The sequence below is a fragment of the Chamaea fasciata genome, unplaced genomic scaffold (genome assembly GCF_029207755.1).
Source record: "Chamaea fasciata isolate MVZ Bird 193981 ecotype frontalis unplaced genomic scaffold, bChaFas1.0.hap1 SCAF_22, whole genome shotgun sequence".
Lineage (NCBI taxonomy): Eukaryota > Metazoa > Chordata > Aves > Passeriformes > Sylviidae > Chamaea > Chamaea fasciata.
In genome coordinates, this window is record NW_027094107.1 from 3,744,053 (window position 1) to 3,763,206 (window position 19,154).

Sequence of the window (19,154 nt, forward strand, 5' to 3'; positions counted from 1 at the left end):
CTGCTGCTGTCTCTTCCCAGCTGGGAGCAGGGGTTTACAGAGGAAGTGTCTTGCCTGTTGCTCCTCCTCCTGTCCCAGTCTTGGCTCTTTGCCACTCTCCCACCCTCATGCTGGTGTCCAGTGCCCCAGAGCTTCTTTATCAATTTGGGGTGAACCTGACTGAACTTTTGCTGCCTCCTGTGGCTGCATTATGACAGGCAGCTGCTCGGAGGGAGGGTACAGTTCCTCTCCCAGCCCACCACCCTCCAGGGATCCCTGCGTGGGCTCGTCTGAGCACCCGTCTCTGCAAGGAGCTGGGCTCAGCAGGGCAAGTGCTCAGGGAAGCTGAGTGGAGCAGTCTGGGCACATGTCACTTACTTTTTGAAGCAGGGGCACAGCCCTTGGGTGAGAAGGATTACAAAATCCTATACTAAGGCAGGAGATAAAAGATGCTGAAGCATGCCAGGGAGCAGTGGGGAACCCCAGAATGCCCCTGGCAGCCACCCAGCTATATGGTGCTTGGCAGGATGGTGGGATGGGATGTTTTCAAGGCTGACCTTCAGCAGGGCCCCATTCCTGGAACTGGGCTGTTTCACAGGAAGGATGAACAGCTTGCTTTCTTCCCCAGGATGGGAGGGAACTGTTTGCTGTCAGATCACCCTGGTTGCAGAGACAGCAGAGACAGTTTCCCAGTACACACAGGCTTAACTCTTAGGCAAGACCTGTCTTGCACCCCCAGACCACACAGCTGGTACCATTGCACAAAATGGGGATCCCCAATGCTTGACTCAGCTCACCCATGCCCCCCCACCCCCCCCACCCCCCCCCCAGCTCAGATAAACTCTAACTTTCCCCAAATAATCAAACCCCAATCAGACAGTAATCTCCGTCAAGGCAATTAGGATGGGAAATGATTTTGCAGACCCCTGGAGGAGACTGTCCAACAAAGATGTTTCCCCTGGTCCTTCTACACAGTCCGGAGAGGTGCTAACACTAGGGGTTGCAGGGGTGGAGAGACGAGGGGGCATTTTTTTTCTGCCCCATCAAAACTTTGGAAGAACTTGGAACCCTGCTCGATGGGACAGGACACTCTGACTCACTCTCATGATCAAGAGGTATGTATTGATGGCGCTGTGAGTGCCTCACAGGGCCATGGCATCAACCTCATCACAAGGACAACACCCACCACTCAGCTCCCGCTGTGAGCCCCAGATGATGTGTGCCAGTCCCCACTGCTGCCACAGCCTCCCCAGCTGCCTGGGCAATGCTGAGCCTCTGGGAGCTGTGATGGCTCCTGGCACTGCCAACTGCTACTGTCTCTGCTGATGTCAGCCGGGTGCAGAGGCAGCAGCTCCAGCCCGTGGTATTTATGTCCAGCTGAAGCAATGGGCAGGGATTTAACTCCTGCAGGTGGGAGGCAGAGTATGACACAATGTCCTCCTCACAAGGTGCCAGAATACCCAGTTCCTGGCCCCACAGAGGCTATGTGGCAGCAAAGAGGTCTCTTCCCACACTGCTGCGTGCAGGAAGGGTGTTTGTCTTTTCTTCAGGAACAGCCGCCTAGGAGGCAGTTCAGGGAGCCTTTCCCTTCCTCCTCACAGAGTGAATGGCCGGACATTTGCCCAGATTGAGATTACAGCACACATGTATCTGGATTTCTGTCTCACCGTGTCTGGGAGAAAGCTGGGGGCACTTAGGAAACCTTTCCAAACCCTGTTCCTCTGCCCAGGGGCAACAGAGGTGGGAGGAAAGGGGCTGCCAGTTTCTCTGCCAGCAATGGGATGCCAAGGCACAGCTCAGCCGTAAGAGGGTGGCCCCGGGGAGGTGTTTCTGTGCTGAGAGTGACCCAGCTGTTCCGAGCAGCCTCTGACCCTGGGTAGCAGGCTAAGAGTGAGTGCACATGTGCCCGCCCAGCCTCGGGACTTCGGCAAGGCAGAGAAGCGAGCCATTGTCCCCGCGCAGTGTCAGCTCCGCGGGTACCACCCGCCGCCGAGGCCCCGGCTGGTACAGGCTGCCGGGTGGGACACAGCGGTCGTGCCATGGCCGGACTGCTCCGGCCAGCAGTAACCGTGGTCCTGCTCTGCTTTGCTGTGTGTCTGGAGGCCAGCCCGGAGCTGTCCGGTGAGTCAGGGTGAAGGCGGGGAGGAGGGGGATGCTGAGAACTGCACTGGTATGATGGGCGGGTGAAGCAACAGCAGGTTGGTGGGGTAGGGAAAAGTGAGGTATAAACCATGGCAAATCAGAGTAAATTTCCCCCAAATGCTGGGATTTCTTTATCTCCACACAGGGCTGTTCTCTAAAAACACACTGCACACATCCCACAACCCTGGTGTGCGTGAGAGTGGCTCCCCAGATCTGCTGTGCTCTCTTGGATAGTTTGCAGGCAGAAATGCAAAGAAACAAATATCAAGCCAGTCCCTGAGATGTGCTGAGCATCTCCCCCGCCACGATGCTCATGCCCTCGGTCATGGGCAGTGTGTAGAGCTGAAGGAGCAACCAGGGCTGCCCTCCCAGCCTTCCCTGCTCTGAGAAAGGGAGGGAAGAGTTGGGTTGAAGCTGTACCTGGTCCATAGACAGAGCTGGTGGCTGTGCCCCAGCTAGAGCCACTCATGAGTACGGGTGCTGCAGGGTGCCTTGCCACGAGACACAGCATGGGCCAGAAGTTCTCCCCAGGGCCATGCTGGTGAGGCTTTCATAAATGTAGACAAGGCAGAAATTTGTGATCCCTTCTGCCCCAGCTCTTTAAACAGTCAGGACACGTGCAGGCAGGCTGGGCACCAGGCATTCCCCAGGGATCATCTGGAAACAGCCATGCACACCTTCCATCTGCTCAGTCAAGCCCAGGTGGGAGAAAGCCTGATGCTGCAGGGTGGGCTGTGGTGAGGAGGACGTGATTTCATCTGGGCAGACCTAACAGCACAACCACAACACCAGTGGCTGAGTCAGCTGTATTGGCACAAACCACTCACAAAGTCTGCCTACAGCCTCCTTGACATGGCTTCACCCAAAAAAACATCTTCGCAGCTGCTCACTGGCCCAAAATAGTGTGATGGAGAAACCTCTGCCCCCATGGCAGTGTTTGAGCCTCAGTTTTAAAATACAAACCACTGGTGCCTTCAGCCAGCATGACAGCAGAATAGGGTGCCTGCCTCAAGGCTCTATTTGGGGAGACCCATTTCTTCTCATATTTCTCCCCTGAGTTCCCTGCCGTCGTTAGAATTTGACTGAGCCCTCTGCATCCAAGGCTGCCCAGAAGTGGGGTGTTTAGGCAGCCCTACATCCAGCAGTGTTGTGTATGGGCGGGTGGATTTGGAGTCAGTGTTAGACAGAGGTCAAGGCCGAGGTGCCTCTGAAACCTTCAGGAGAGCCTGACTGCTGCCAGGTGTGGGACTGCTGCAGGGGATGCAGAGAAAGGAGGCTGGCAGCCTGGTCAGGGTCCTGTGCCCCTCACGGCCCCCAGCATCAGTGATATGGGACAACCTGAGGAGAGGGACGGGACAGAGTTTGTCCTGCCCCCCCTTCATGAGCACTGCACCTCAAGGGTTTGATCCAGCTCTGTGTCATTCAAAGAGCATCTTTGCATCACACTGGAGTTTTGACCTGGCTAGAACACCTTGTCTACTGCCATCTACCCTCCTGTACCTCTCCTTTCCTCTCTCCTCCAGCATGCAGAGAAGCAATCAAGGGCTTGCTTCTGGGATGCTGCGGCCACCCACTTGCTCATCCCAGTTTGTGAGGGCTAATGCCAAGGGAGAGATTAACTCTGGGCTAGAGGCAGCTCCCAGCTGCACCCACTGACATCCCAGATGGATGCTGACTGCGGATGCCAAAGGGTTAGTGGCAGCACTGAAGGTGAAAGGGGCCTATTGTGCTGCTGAGCCTGGCACTAGTTTGCAGAGATGGGGGGGAGCTGGTGCTCCCATCTTCCTGTCTTGGTTTGGGGAAGTTTGACACACTGGGGTTTGGGGGACAGGGTGCATGTCCTGCCCTGGGCCCCAGCACTGGCCTGGGGCTGAGGTGCAAGTTTCTCCAAAGACCCCACAGCTGGGGTTTGGGGTCTGTGATCTGCTCAGGAGCCCCATGTTGCCCTGTTCCCATCTCCCAAACCTCAAAATGATGCTTCCCCTTTGCTTTTGTTTTATACAAAGATGCAAAGTGTTTCATTCAGGGCCTACAGATCACATTTAATCAGCTTTTCTTGCTTCCTCAGCCTTCTCCAGTAACTGGTGCCTGCTCAGAGCACCTGGCAGCTTGAAGAGCTGTTACTAAAACAGCTTCCTTGCCCACCCAGTACAGCCAATGCCAACTGAAGCCAACGTTGCATGTTAAGCAGCCTTGGAGAGGCTGGGCAGTACAGTCCCACTTTGTTGTCCCCTGTAGGGAAAACAATGGGGCAGTAGTTTGGGACACAAACTAGGCAGGATTGAAAGAAAGACGCATTCTGTGATGGGAATTCAAGGAGGGAAGGGCCAGTGCCCATTGAAAGGGTTGTGGGCCAGGAATAGTTTGCACCAACACACTGGGCTTCTTCAGCAGAGACCTGAAGCCAGCTAGGTTCAAGTGATGACTTTGTGGCTCACACTCATCTGTACTGACCCAGCCAGCTGTGGGAGCTTGCAGGAAAACCCTGGACCTTTCTCTCATCCGGCTCATGGCTCAACTTGTGACAGACTTGTGACAGAATGCGTCCTCCTTGTGGGCCTGATATTTCTGGAAATATCAGGCCCACACCTCCTCACCCTGACTCCAGGAATCATCACTGGGGGAACCTCTCTGGCTTACTCTTGTTCTCTCCCCACCATGGCTCCATAACAAGCCTGATTTTCTCTAAACGCTTGACAGCTCTTTATGGGATTTCCTCATCTTCTCTGACCTGCTGTATTGCCTCCAGCTTTCGTTTCCTCTTGCTAACGAGCTCAGCTATTCCAAGCTGCTTTCCAGGCTCCTGGTAGCAATGCTGTATGCAGGGTTTGCTACAAGCCCTCCTCTGCTGTTGTCCTGCTCTGATCTTGTTCACCCCATAAGTGCCTCATCTCAAGATATCCTCACTGCCACCAGCACTTAGATGCCCAAGTGCCACCACTGATGTGGCCCTGGTGTCTCCTCTGGACAATGCCACCCCTGCTTTCTCCTTCCAGGGTACCTGCGCAAGGTGCTGAAGAACCACACTGCCCACACCTGTGATGGAGAGCAGCTCCTCATTGTCTGCCCTCACAAAACCACCATCAGCATCCTCGGAGCCTTCTATGGACGTCGAGTGCCCAGCACCCACCTCTGCCCTAGCCCTGACAATGCCTCCCAGGAGAGCACTGAATGCACATCTGCCACTGCCCACCTGGTAAGGAAGGGATCCCAGGGGCCAGACTGCACAACCCTCTGTCTCCACATCACTGAGCTGCCTGCTTGAGGAGGTTTTCATCAGCATCAAGATTACAGAATCATGGAATCAAATAATTACAAAGACTTCTTGAACTCTGTTAGGCTTGGTGATAAGACCACTTCTCTGGCAGCCTGTTCCCAGCCACCCTCTGTGAGAGGAACCCTTTTCTAATATCCAGCCTAAACCCACCCTGACACAACTTCAGCCCATTCCCTCGGGTCCTGTCACTGGTCACCACAGAGAGATCAGTGCTTTCCCCTTCTCTTCCCTTCATGAGGAAGCTGTAGACTGAAATGAGGTCCCCCTCAGACTCCTCCAGGCTGAACAGACCAAGAGTCCTCAGGCAGTCCTCATAAGGCTTCCCCTCACGGCCCTTCACAGTATTTGTTGCCCTCCTTTAGATGCTCTCCAATAGCTTAATATCTTATATTGCAGTGACCAAAACTGCACACAGTATTCAAAATGAGGCAGCACAGAGCCGTACAATCCCCTCCCTGGCTGAGCCTGATGCCCCCCTGGACATGGTTGGCCCTCCTGGCTGCCAGGGTACTGCTGACTTATATTCAGGCTTTTGTTGACCCCAAGATCCCTTGCTATGGCACTGCTTTCCAACATCAAATTCTCCGTTTTGTCCATGCACCCAGGGCTGCCCCTTCCCAGGTGCACAATCCAGCACTTTCCCTTGTTGAACTTCCAATGGTTGGTGATGGCACAGTCCTCTAATTTGTCAAGGTCTCTCTGTGGGGCCTCCCTGCCTTTGAGAGAGTCAGCAGTTCCTCACAATTTTGTAACATCTGTGATTCACTGTGGCAACCTTTTCCTGGACTGTTTTTGGAAGATAAGGGTGGAAGAGATGTTCTGTGTCCCAGAGCAGAGCCTGGCAGGAGGCACTGCTATGTCCTGAGCTGGCTTTTGGAGCAATCCCACAGGAAGCAGCAGGCTCAGAGAATCTGGGCCTGGCTACTGGGTGAGGGGCATTGCCACAGCCAGGCTTGTTGGGCTTGTTAAGTGAGACAGGACCCCATGAGATGTTGCACTCACCGCTGTAGCTGCATCCCCTGGGGTTAGCACAGAGCTTGGCTCTTCCCCAGCTAGAGGCAGCACGGATCCATGCTGGCAGGTTCCAGGGAGTGGATCAATGAAGGAGACCAAAGGGGTGCCTGTTTGATGGCAGCAGTTGGTGCAGGGAAAGGGTAGGAAAGCAGAGGCTGACAGAAGAAAAGGGATGGAACCTCCTCAAAGCTGATGCCTGCGTCCCTCAATGGGGGCATCGTTTCATATGCTGCCTTTCTAAGACCCTGTTACAGCTCCTTGCTAGGGCTGGAGCAAACCTGAAGCAAAGCCAGTGACTGCAGGTGCCTACAAGAAAGGAGAATAAGCTGGCGAAGATGAAAAAGAGCTGAGGAGCCAGTGCCTTGCTTAGGAACTCACACGGCTTTCCTGCCTGGTCCTGCACCAGCCATACATCCCCTCCTGGGATCCTGCATGTTCCAGGAGCACAGGAAGCACCAAGCCAGACCACACTGGCACGGTGCCAGGCTGGCCCCATGAGCCACCCTGCAAACACAGGTCAGGGTCCCCTCTCTGCAGGATGGAGGCTATGGCCTGGCACAGGTGCTTGGAAACTGAAGGGTAGGTCTGAGAGCAGGTCTGTGTAGCTCAGGTTCGTACTGGGTGAATGGTGGAGTGGCCATGCTGGCAGAGGACTGGGATACCTACTGCTGCTTAAGGAGCAAGAATGTCTGGAGGGCAGAGAGCAGAGCTGCTGCCAAGGCTCAGCTCTGTTTAGGCAGCAACTGGGAAAAGAGATTGCTTTTGTTTCCTTAGCGAATTTCCCTTCTGGCAGCCAGTGAAGGCCAAGTGGAGGCTTATTCCTGAGCTGGGCGGGAGGGACAGGGACAGAGGAGGGGAAGGAGAGATGAGAAGGGGCCCCGTTTTAGGTGCTGGGAACCCCGGGCCTGCATCACGAGATGGCAGCAAGGGAATAAACCGCTCCTTGCTGCCGGCAGCCTCGGCTCCCCTACGGAACCACTGCTGTGGGACTTGCGGGGCAAAGAGGGGCACACAGGGACAGGGAGTCCCACAGCCACCCAAAGCCGGGCGACCGAGAGACTCCGGCCAGAGCCGACGGCCCGGGGCGGCCACTCGCGGGCTGGCCGCGTGTGGAGGAGGGGAGAGAGGCCGCGGCCGCCTCGGTCACGGGCGGGACCCGACCGACCCGTGGGTGAACCCTTGTCCCCATCTCGTGGCCGCGCGGGGACATTGCGCGGACCGCGGGGACGCGAGCGCACCGGGTACTGTCAGCGCGCACCTGCACAGGTGTTAAGAGACGCGTGGCGTGGTATGGTACTGGGGTGCCAGCACAGGTAGTGGCGGACCTGTGCTGGCACACAGCTCACTGTGGGTGCAGGGGAGGAACTGGTTCAGGAACGGGCACTGGAATTGGGATGTCTCTATCAGGGGTGGGCAGGAGTAGCTGTGGGACACTTCTGTGGGGTGAGAGGCCACTTCCCTGAGCCTGGTGATGGCACTGACAGGAGGTGAGAACAGCCTCAAGACTTCTCACCCAACTCACACCTGTTCCACTCTGCTCTCCAGAAGCTGCTGGCTGAGTGCCAGGACCAGCAGTGGTGCCAGTTCTCAGTGCACAGCCAGGTCTTTGGGCCAGACCCATGCCCTGGGACACACAAGTATCTCATCGCTTCCTACAAGTGCCGTCCAGGTGAGGTGGAGCATAGTCTGGGTAATACTGCATGGGCTCTCCCTGACCTCAGCTGCTCAGATGGGGCAGGAAGGAGAGCATGGCTGCTCCTGTACCTTGCAGCCCTCTCTCAACCCTCCCCTTGTCCTAAGAGAGGGGCTGCAGGTGATTCAGGATGCATTGGAGCACTCAGCGATGTCACTCCCTAGGGAACCATCGGGTCAAGACCGTGTGTGAGAATGACAAGCTCAGGCTGCAGTGTCGACCAAAATCCATCCTGGCCATTTATTCTGCAAGTTATGGACGATTACTGCAGGGCAAATCAGAATGTGATGCCTTGAACACTGGAGGACCCCATATAGGTATGCCAGAATTGGTTTGAGACAGAAATGGGGCAGGAATCATGCAGAGAGTATGGCACAAGTCCACTACTGGGCTGTACCTGTGTCACATGGCCTCTGCTGGCTGATGCCCAGCAGGGAGGGGCAGGCAGCTCTGCCCACGAGTCCATGCCTCATGTCTCTGCAGAGTGTGTGGCTCCAGACGCTCTGCGCAGGGTCTCCAAGAAGTGCCATCGTAAGGGGAATTGCACCGTGGCTGCTGACAAGGCCACCTTCGGGGACCCTTGCCTCCCTGGCATGAAGAAGCAGTTGCGAGTCTCTTACACCTGTGGTGAGAGCTCCCCACGGAACCAGGGGCACAGCAGTCACTGGTGGAGTGTCTGCTGTGCCCACCCTATGCCAGGCAGGCAGGGGCATGGGGCTCCCCAGGGAGGCAGGGGCTGCAGGGGAGGAGTAGGGTGGTGATGCTTGGTGTGTGCTCTCCTTGCAGTGCCCAAGCAGCTGCTGGAGGAGGTGGGCCCTGACAACTCAGACCCCTTCCTGCTCTCGGACTACATGCATGGTAATGTGGGGGAAGGTTACACCACAAGCAGTGTGGCACCGTGTCCGTGCTCGGGTGAACTAGCCCTTCCATGGTTTTTCTGCATCCGTGGTACCAGCTCCAGCCTAGCATCTCTGTCCCATGGTGGGAGTCATCCCTTGGCCAGTGCCCATTCTGAGGGGATGGAGATGGCATCTCCTGGGAGCAAGGGAGAGGAAGACACACGAGGTCATCCCTATAGACAGCAGAGCACCTGTGCAGGAAGGATGGAGTGTGGTATGGGGAAGGACAGGCAGGAGCAGGCAGCTGGGACACGGGGCACCGGGAGCACTTCGTGTCTCAGTCTGCACCTCCTGTCTCAGTCTGCACCTCCTTGTCACTGCAGGTGGCTGGTACAAAGGGCCCAGGTTCTCCAGGCTCCAGGAAGACCGCATGATTTTTACTAGCTTTCTGGCAGCTTTTGCCCACCTTTGGGGTATGTGCCCTTCCTGGATCTCATGCAGCACCCGGGGAAACCGGACAGGCTGGGGGATGGCTGACCTCCTGGATGGCCCCAGCTTAACCCAGGGCTCATCTCAGAGGCAGCCAGACCCCAAACCTCTCCAGCAGGGCCAACAGGTACACAAAGGAGCAGGTCACCAAGCGCCTGTGCTGGGTTTGGGATGGACAGGTAGGGTGGGAGCTCAGAGGTTGAACAATCCCCAAAGTCCCACAGCATCAAGAATCACGGTGTGGCTACAGTCCTGCCTCTGGACCTTCCTTTTCTAACAGGCCAGATTACCCACTGGGTCTTTTCCTTCCTGCACTGTCTGCAGGCACTGACTGAGACCACCTCTCTGCAGGCAAAAAATTCCCTTGCCAGGGGAAATGAGTAATTTAATCCCCCAAGCGATTATTCTTTCCCCTGCTCTGCCTACCTTGCATCCCAGTGGAGGTTTTCTTTGGGGAAATGCACATTTCAGGACTGGTGGGTGCTGATGAGGCTCTAGGTGGCACTTCCATGATCACTGGGGCAGGGCCTGTCCTGCCTCTGCAGCCTGGGTGGTGAGGACATCCCTGCTCCTCTCCTCTTACTCCCATATGCCTGGCAGAGGGGCTCTGCAGGCACTGATACCCCACAGACTGAAGAACAGTTTGTACCTGGTGTCTTTCTTTCCTTTTCCCCTCAGGTGTCCCAGAGAAAGTTGCCCTCTACTTTCTTTGTGGAGTCTCAGGAGGCCTCATGCTGCTGCTGTGCATCATCAGCCCCAAAACGACCTTCCTCCAGGAGGTGGGGGAGGCTCTCAAAGACCCAGAGCTGGGGAGCAGCTTGAAGCTGGGCAGGACCAAACTGCGGGATGAGCAGGATGAAGACATCCCTGATGACAGCTCCTCAGACTCCTCCTTCCGCCGCCTCACCAACACCTACCGGGCCACTGACAGCATCTTCAGCCCTGAGCTGACAGCAGCTATGGAGGGAGCAGTGGACCACCAGGGCCACAGTGGGGAGGAGATCTGGATGCCCAAGGAGTCAAGCCCATATGCTATACACAAGATCAAATCGGCCACCAAATAAGAGCTGGAAGAAACTGGCATGGAGAACAGAGGGATGCAGGCTCAGTGGGATCTGACATCAGAGAGACATGAGTTTGGGCTCCTTGGGGTGACTGGGCATCCCAAGAAGCAGCAGGGTCATGGCAGCTCTAGTGTGTCCATCAGCCCACTGCTCCACCAGCATGGAAACCTCTAACCTGGGGGTGACATGCAGTCCTGTGGTGTGATGAGGGGCTATGTAATGGTTCTGTGGGCCACAGGCTCCTTTGTCACAGACACCACTAACCCTAACCTAACCTCCCGATTCTCAGCTTGCATCATCTGGCTCTGGAATTTAACCCTGTTTAGCTGTGCCAATCCCACCCTGAGCCCTTTGAGGCTGTTTGCTCCTATTTCTCCTTGGGTACTGGTTTCCACTCCTGGTGCTGCAAACACACCCTGCACTTGGGCACTGTGCCAGTGGTGGAGAGGCAGGAATGGTCAGGACACAGGGAGAGGCAGGTGGAGTGGGTGTGCAAGCACAGCAGGCATCACCAGCACCGCCCCACCACAGCACATGCCATGCAGCCCTGCTGTGCCAAGGGAGCTACTCCCCAGGCTGGGGCCACTGGCAGCTCAGTGCAACACTGGCTCTCACCTCCCTGCAGGCATTCAGGAGCTCTGTTCACCCAGTGTTGCTCTGTGCTTTCCTCTCTACTTTCCCCAGTGGCAGGAGAGCCCCAAGTTTTAACTTGCTGTGGTTTTTTCCAGTGAATAAATGCAACAGCTCTTAGGCACAATATCTCTCCCTGACCTTGATCATTAGTAATGAAATGGGGAAAAAGAAAGAAGCATAGTTCAGCCCTCCCTGTACAGAGAAGTACCTTGCCTCCCACCAGAGCTTCTGGCACTGGGCCATGGGAAGCCACAAGTTGGGCCTGTTTTACCACAGGAAAGGAAAAGAGAAAGGCAAAGGTGGAAAAGCAGTCCATCCGGGTCCCAGGAATGCTGCTTCCCTGTCCTTGCTGCTCTTCTTGAGCCTGGGGCTTCCCATCTGGTAAGCAATCCTAGAGCAAAGGTCCCCATATACTATGCAGAGGGGCTTTTCAGCAGTCCTACAGTGCCAGGAAGCCAGGCTGGAGCTGGGGTCTGCTCCAACTCTAAAAGGCAGCGCAGGCTTTTTTAGTGCTGTGGGAAGAGGCTGGATGGAAGCAGCAACCCAGCTCTCCTCAGGAAAGGGACATGCCAGGCACAAATGCTCTTGAGTCAGCACACAGCAGAGTCTAGTGGGAGGAGCCAAGGACCTGCGTTCTACCTGATTTGGGGGTTTGCTGAGGGAATGTCAGAGTCCAAGGAGAGCTTGCAGAGCTCTCACCTCCAGCTGGCCCCCAGCATCCTTAGATTGTGGGCAGGACTGAGACCACAGCCTTGCCTCAGTGCTTGGATAACTGGCACAGGTCCTGCTGCACACCCATGGCTTCACCTTGCACTTCTTGCTCCCCTCATCTTTTTTCCCACACGCCCCATGTCCAGGGGCAATTTCAGCTTGCGTGGTGCGAGTCACGCCCCTGAAGCAGGGCTGGGATTCCCAAGAGCCTCACCAGGAGCACCAGCATGGCAGTACTTTGGAGACTGGAAAAGCCAGCTTCCCAGTGCGAAGCCTAGACAGGATAGGCAGACATGAACCTGTCCCAAAGCAGTCAGCTCATCCCAGCCTCCACAGAGCTGTGGGCAGTCTTGGATGGGAGTTTTGGCTGAGGATCTTATCCCACAGGATAACTGTGTTTCCATTGGCATTGGGATGTGTCCTGGCTCTCCCTGGCTAGTATACACCCAACTTGTATTTTTGGCTGGACTATGCACTTAACATACACGGGGGAGGCAGGCACCTGGATCCCACAGGATCCCAAACCAACAGCAAGCAAGCCTCAGGGAGCCCCCCGGCCAAGGACAGAAGCAGTGACACTGGGCGAGGTGGGGCTGGAGAGGACAAGTGGCCAAGGAGGGAACAAGGTGGGCTAGAGCTGCATCAGCCCTAATCAGTTTTGGGGACTGAAGGGACCCAAGATCTGTGGGACCCAGGTTTAAACCTCCACTGAACCTGTGAAGAGAATTCTGCTGCTGGCTGTCCACAACCCAAGTCTTTCTGCTGGAGATGTGGTAGAGCTGCCCCCATGCAGCCCAAGCCTTGTGCCTAATCCTGCCCATGTGGCCCTTTGGCAGCAGGTTTAAATCCCCTCAGATGCTGGCACTGCTGTGTTTGCCTAGCCAGGGGTTCATCAGCTCCACCCACAACAGCAGCACGTGGGGGTGTGATTATCTGAAAGTATTTTCTTGGGTTAAATTTAGGAATTTGAAAGGTTTTTCTGAGAATTTGGTGGCTAGGGGAAGCTCTCCTCTGCTGCAGTGCTGACCTCTGCTGAGTTTACCTCAGTGGGGGCTTCACTTGTGCCAGAGTTCGGTGCAGTAGTAAAGCCCCCAAGAGTTGCTGAGGGCACAGGACCAGAGTGGCAGAGTGCAAAGTGGCAGAATTGCAGAGTGGCATGAGAGCAAAGAATTGCACTGGAAACACACAAAGGAGCAGAGTGATACAGTGAGCATCAAGTATATGAACATGGATCATGTGTCTGACGCATGAAAAGTGGGTGGCTTTTCCAAGACTGGTTTATCAAGAAACAAAGCAAGCTGTGGGTGTGAGGAGTCTCATGCATTCCTTTCCTGATACATGGAAATTGTCTTCAAGCCAACAAACAGCCTAAGCGAGCCTTCTCCAAGCTCTCCCTGCCCAGCAGCCTGGCTGCATGGCAGGGGTCTCCCCAAGAACTGCAGTGCCCTCAAGGCTGGTCCTTGGTACACATGGAGTGCTCTTACCCTCAGCAGATGTTTGATAAGTGGCTGGTATCTCATACAACCCCGTAGTACAGTGACTGTGATGTGTGCCTTGATGACTTTGACCCTGTCCCAGGCGCTGTGGATGATGGGTTAGTCCCAGTGAGCCTCACCTTGAACTTGGTCAGTCATGCCTGTATGACACCACATGAACACTGCCCCTGTGTACCTCAGACAGTGAAAGTAAGGTTACACTAGATATGAGAAAAAGATCTTCCCTGTGAGGGTGGGGAGGCCCTAGCACACGGTACCCAGAGCGGCTGTGGCTGCCCCTGGAAGTGTCCAAGGTCAGGTTGGATGGGGCTTGGAGCAACCTGGGCTCCTGGAAGGCATCCCTGCCTTGCCAGGGGGTGGAACGGGATGAGTTTAAGGTCCTTTCCCACCCAAACCGTTCAGTGATTCTCCAAGCGATCTGAACCCTCTGTTCCCAACACTGGGTCAAGGAAGGTGCACGGCCAGCACACCCTGTCCTCCAAACCAGAGCTCCCCGGCCCGGTGGGAAAGGGTAGCCCCGAGGTCTGCGACCCAGAGCCACGGCTGCGGGCGGAGGCAGTGGCCCCAGTGGCCCGCAGAGGCTGCTCCGCCCGCCCCGAAGGACAGCGAGGACAGCGAGGACAGCGAGGACAGCGAGGACAGCGAGGACAGCGAGGACAGCGAGGACAGCGAGGACAGCGAGGACAGCGAGGACAGCGAGGACAGCGAGGACAGCGCCGCTCTCCCAGCGCTATCCACTCTGCGGCCCAGCCGCCACGACACCCCGCGAGACCGCAGAACGGATTTAAACGGCGCCCGCTCCCACCAATCACTGCCCGCCCGGCCTGGCGCTCGCCCCGCCCCTTCCGCATGCGCGCCCATCCATTGGCCGTCGGCGTTGAATTTTAAACTCTGCCGCCCTGCCCCTTAGCAACTGCATCCCTCTGCGCTCCCCGATTGGCCGCCGCCTGGCACCGCCTCGCACTCTGATTGGGCGAGACTCGGCCAGTGCTGGCCGGCCGCTACCGAACTGCTACTTTCAAAAGCGCCGGGGCTGGAGGTGCGGGCACAGCGGATCGGGCATGGGTGAGTGGGGAGGGGACCAGGCATGGGTGAGTAGCGTCTCCGAGGGCTGCGGGGGAGTGATCATCTCTCGGAGCCCTAGCTGGCAGGCGTGGGGGCCCTGGAGGATGCAAGGGAGTAAGGGCTTCCAAGATCCCCGTCTCCTCTGGGAGCTCCGAGGAATGCAAGGGAGAGGGGAACTTTGGGAGTCCCGACTCCCCCAGGGGACGCTGAGGGTTGTAGGGGAGTGGGGATCTCCAAGACCTCCAGTTCTCCGAGAAAGTGCAAGTCCTTGTATCCTTCTCTGGGATGTAGGAATCTGGGAATTGCCTATCCCCCCTCCCACCTTGCCCAGCAGAGTGCTTTTGGTGACGGTCTTTGGGGTTTGTGTCCCTTCCTCCCTGGGAGCATCCCTAGACGGATTTGTCCCTTGTCTGGGCTTGTCTTGGGGCACCACCTGCCTGCCATGCTCAGGGAAGGGGTCAGTCCTCCTGTGCTAACCCCCAGGAGGGACAAATACCCCCCTGTTCTGCTCCAAGCTGGGAGGGTGGTATCCCTGGAAGCAGGTCGGCAGCAGCCCCCATGACATCATGCTTTGTCTCCAGCATGCTCACAGAGACCAAGGGAGAGGATGCCATTGCCACGCAATGCCAAGATGCTGACCACCAAGCAGTCCCGAGCAGGCAAGGTAGGCCCTGCTGCAGAGAATGTCGACCCTGAGAAGGTGAGGACCAAGCCAGGCGAGGGCTGTAGGGGGGGCTCCTGTGGGGCAGCTGACCACCGTCTTCTAACAGCCTCTAATGCAGGAGGAGAGCTGTCATACCAAGAGGTCTTCGTCCTCACCCCAGGGTGGGCCCAAGAAGAGATCAGCATTCGGAGACATCACCAATGTGAGTGCTTCTGTGAGGGTGGGGGCTCTGGTGCCCCCTGTGAGCTCCCCATGGTGGGGGGGCATGCCCCATGCCATTAAGAAGAGAGGTCTCCCTGCAGGGTATATCTTGCTTTCCACTGTTCAGCCCCTGTATGTTCTTGTTCTGACCCAAACAGGCTTGCAAGAACCAGGTGGTGGCAGGGAAGAAGGAGGCTGTGAAAGTTGCTCCACCCAAGGCACAGAAGGCACATAATGCTTTGGGGGTGGCCAAGAACAACGAGATCAACCTTAAAAAGTGAGTAGCTGGGAGCAGGGGTTTGCTGCACACTTGTCCCATGGGGACAAGTAGTATGGGCTTCCCTTGGGTGATGGAGGCTGAGCCAGATGCAGGAAGGAACTTGTATATCTACTATAAATGGCATCAGGTTGTGGCAGGGGAAGGTTAGGTTGGATATTCGGAAAAATTTCTTCCCAAAAGCGCTGTCAAGCCCTGGTACAGGCTGCCCAGGACAGCTGTGGAGTCACCTTCCATGTTATAAGTCATGTGGATGTGGTTCTCAGGAACATGGTTTAGTGGTGGGCAAGGCAGTGCTGGAGGAACTGTTGTCCTCAGTATCTTTAAAGGTCTTTTCCAACCTAAGAGTTCTAAGAGTCTGTGGGAATATTTTAGGGGTGGTTTTGCCCCTTCCTGAAGCAACAAGGGTCTCTGGAAGGCCCCTTTCAGACAAGAAATTTGGTCTTCTCCCAGCAATGCTTAATGCTCTTGCCCTTTTCAGGTCAATAAAGAAAACTCCCCCAACAGCTTCTGCAGAGCCCAAAGTGAATCCTGTGCCAGAGAAGCCAGTGTCTGTGGAGGAACTGAAGCCCCCTGAGGAGAGGGTAGGGACCCTGGGCTGCAGCATTGCCCCAGGCCCATCACAGCACTGGTCAGTGGCTGCCACTGGTGGTACTGGGGTACAAGGCAGTGCTCTGGGCCTTGGAGAGACTTCAGCCAGTGTGATGGAAAGCTGGGGAGGGGGACAAAGTGCACCACCATCTTCCTTCAAGAATCTTCCCCTGGGAAAGAGTGGGGCAGGGCCTGCAGGGTGATGAGGGCAGGTAGGAAAAGGGGGCTGCAGAGGGGCAGCAGCCTTGCTCTGATGGGGTGACTGGCACCCACAGGACCTCCCCCTTAATTCTGCCTCTTCCATGCCAGCAGGTACCAGCAGTGGAGGACATTGACAAGGAGCAGCTGGGTGACCCCTATGCCAATGCAGAATATGCCAAGGAGATCTTCGAATACATGCGGGAAAGAGAGGTGTGTGACGCCTGTCCAGGGGATGACAGCCCTGTCCAGGGAAGGAGTGGCTGCAGGCAGGGCCACTGACTGCCCAGAGGCTCTGACCACCTGGCAGGGGCCTGCACAGGGTGAGAAGGGGCTTGTTTGGGGGTGGGGATGTCTGCCCTGTCCCTGACAGCTTGCTCTTTGGCAGGAAAAATTTGTGCTTCCTGACTACATGGAGAAGCAGACAGACATCAGTGGGGACATGCGTGCTATCCTTGTGGACTGGATGGTGGAGGTCCAGGTGAGAGGGCACAGCTTTCTGCAGAGCAGCCTCCATGCTGCCTTTGGCACGTGTGACCTTAGTGTGCTGGCAGTGGCTCCTGCAACCATTCCCAGTGCAGAGCTGATCCTCCCCCTGTGGGGGCTAGGGATGAGCCTACATCCCTCCCTCTGAGCCTAACCCACTGGCACCCGTGGCCTCTGTGAGAACTGGGTGGGGCTGGGCAGGCCTAACTTCTGTCTAACACTCTGTTCTTGACTCCCGCTCTCAATCTTTCAGGAGAACTTTGAGCTGAACCATGAGACACTGTACCTGGCTGTGAAGCTGGTGGACCACTACCTGGTGGAGGTGGTGAGCATGAGAGAGAAGCTGCAGCTCATTGGCTCCACTGCCATCCTCATTGCCTCCAAATTTGAGGTGACTCTTTGTGTGCTCTCCTGGGGTGCAGGAGCAGAGGGGCTGTGCCTCTATGGTCCCTTTGGGGTTTTGGAGAAGGCCAGGCCACTGCCCTGAGAGCTGCCAGAGTGGCATGTTTGTCATGTTCCTCCTTCCTGTCCCAAGGGCAGCGAACACAGTCATGATGGGCTGAAACTTGTGCTCTGGTGTCACTGGAGAGCCAGCTTCTCTCTGCTCTGCACAGACCATCAGGATATCTTAGTCTACCTAATGCAGGCATGGAGTTCGAGCCAAGGGCTGGAGGAGTACAGACATCACTAAAGTCCCACAGGGTGTTAACAGTCCTTGCTGAGTCTAGCAGCATGTGAACGCTTACAGGGCTTGCAGGATGGCTAGGATCCCCTGAGTGAAGCCATGATGAGCCCCCATTGGGCTGCTGAGTGGTTGTGCCCCTACAGGAGCGGTGCCCACCATGTGTGGATGACTTCCTCTATATCTGTGATGATGCCTACAAGCGGGAAGAGCTTATTGCTATGGAGATGAGCATCCTCAGCACCCTCAAGTTCGACATCAACATCCCCATCCCCTACCGCTTCCTGCGGCGCTTTGCCAAGGTGAGAGCATTCGGAGGGTGGGCTGGGTGCCCCGAGGGACCCCTTCTGTTGGTTCCATGGGGCAGTGACTCGCATCGCCGGGGCTTCCGGTTCCCAGTTGGCAGCAATGAAACTTTATCCAGGTCCCCTCAGGAGGGTTAAGGGGTGTGAGGATGGGGGCAATAATAATTTATTATTATAGAATAATAGGCTGGGTGTGTGGAATCCCTGTCCTGTGCCTCAGAGGCAGCATTCTAGATCCCAAAAAGGCTGGGAAGGGGAGCAGCATTGCTCAAAAGGCTGAGCCTTTCCCTACCAACTGGCTGTAGTGTGCCCGTGCCACCATGGAGACACTGACGTTGGCCCGCTTCCTCTGTGAGATGACCCTGCAGGAGTACGACTATGCCCGCGAGAGCCCCTCGAAGCTGGCTGCCAGCTGCCTGCTGCTGGCACTTACCATGAAGAATCTTGGGGGCTGGGTGAGTATCTGCCTAATTCAGAGTACCTGTACCTGCTGAGGCACTGCAGTGGGAGGCACTGCAGCGGGAGGCAATGGACCAGTGAGTGGGGTGATGCATTAGGGCTGTGATCAGATTTGGATGTTGGACAGGGAAGATGACAGCTGTCCTGTCATTGAGAGGACACAGTTTAGCCCCACTGTCCCCTTGCAGACCCCTACACTAGAGTACTACAGTGGCTACAGTGCCCAGGACCTGCACCCCCTGGTGAAGAGGCTGAATTTCCTGCTCACATACCAGCCCCGTGACAAGCTGAATGCTGTGCGCAGCAAGTACTCGCACAGGTGAGAGTCATGGGGCTCTGTCTCAGGCCTGTCCCCGCTGCAGGGGGTGACACCACCACCTTGCACCCTGGGATTCTGTAAGGATCTAGGAGCACTGGTGGACGGGTGTCAGGGCTGTGGTTGAGCTCTAAGCCAACGTGTTCTTTCCAGGGTCTTCTTTGAGGTTGCCAAAGTCACCCCCATGGACATGCTCAAGCTTGAGGAGACACTCACTAGCTCCTAGCCCTACTCTGTGAATAAGCCTGTAAATAATGGGGTACCCTCAAGCAGGGTGGTACCATGTACATAAGTAATAGTAATTTTAACTGAGGAAGAGGTGGGGGTGGGGGGGAAAAAAAGTCATGTGTAACTGTTAATAAAATGTGTTTGTCATGCATGCTGGCACTGGATACTATGAGCCCCAGCACTGTACTTCCCCTTGTTGTGATGAGACAGAGGGTGACAGCAAGGTCACAGGTGGGGAGCAGGAAGCTCAGGGGTGAAGGCTGGAAAGGTATTCTCAATCCCCTCCTCCCCACCCCTCACCTTCCCCTTAGTAATGACACTATGTGAGCAGCAGCAATGAGTATC

General features: G+C 56.1%; 2 protein-coding genes across 5 annotated transcripts; both read left to right on the top strand.

Moving 5' to 3' along the window:
* The first annotated feature begins 1,867 nt into the window (after positions 1-1,867).
* Positions 1,868-11,254, top strand: LOC136300289 (protein eva-1 homolog C-like). The gene is made up of 8 exons (XM_066202589.1): positions 1,868-2,100; positions 5,118-5,317; positions 7,958-8,081; positions 8,270-8,422; positions 8,589-8,732; positions 8,892-8,963; positions 9,328-9,417; positions 10,112-11,254. Exons 1-8 carry the CDS (start codon positions 2,019-2,021, stop codon positions 10,495-10,497), a joined length of 1,251 nt encoding a protein of 416 aa, XP_066058686.1. The 5' UTR covers positions 1,868-2,018; the 3' UTR covers positions 10,498-11,254.
* Positions 11,255-11,333: 79 nt separating this feature from the next.
* On the top strand, positions 11,334-19,154 carry CCNB3 (cyclin B3). 4 transcript variants are annotated; one of them, XM_066202584.1, is made up of 12 exons: positions 11,334-14,402; positions 14,984-15,102; positions 15,173-15,268; positions 15,426-15,544; positions 16,026-16,128; positions 16,445-16,546; positions 16,722-16,814; positions 17,073-17,210; positions 17,648-17,803; positions 18,112-18,261; positions 18,454-18,584; positions 18,735-19,154. In XM_066202584.1, the coding sequence occupies exons 1-12, from the start codon at positions 14,399-14,401 to the stop codon at positions 18,805-18,807; spliced, it is 1,284 nt and encodes a 427-aa protein (XP_066058681.1). In that variant the 5' UTR covers positions 11,334-14,398; the 3' UTR covers positions 18,808-19,154. The 4 variants fall into 4 exon arrangements, with proteins under 4 accessions (XP_066058681.1, XP_066058682.1, XP_066058684.1 ...); XM_066202585.1 differs by having other exon boundaries at positions 16,448-16,546; XM_066202587.1 differs by having other exon boundaries at positions 15,185-15,268.

What these genes read in the sequence shown, in the direction of transcription:
- CCNB3 (XM_066202584.1), top strand. An exon ending in AACGAGATCAACCTTAAAAA is followed by an intron (nt 15,545 to 16,025) that starts GTGAGTAGCTGG and finishes TGCCCTTTTCAG; the next exon opens with GTCAATAAAGAAAACTCCCC. An exon ending in TGAAGCCCCCTGAGGAGAGG is followed by an intron (nt 16,129 to 16,444) that starts GTAGGGACCCTG and finishes CTTCCATGCCAG; the next exon opens with CAGGTACCAGCAGTGGAGGA.
- LOC136300289 (XM_066202589.1), top strand. Translation starts at nt 2,019, where the DNA reads ATGGCCGGACTGCTCCGGCCAGCAGTAACCGTGGTCCTGCTCTGCTTT. An exon ending in CACTGGAGGACCCCATATAG is followed by an intron (nt 8,423 to 8,588) that starts GTATGCCAGAAT and finishes ATGTCTCTGCAG; the next exon opens with AGTGTGTGGCTCCAGACGCT. An exon ending in GCTCTCGGACTACATGCATG is followed by an intron (nt 8,964 to 9,327) that starts GTAATGTGGGGG and finishes TTGTCACTGCAG; the next exon opens with GTGGCTGGTACAAAGGGCCC.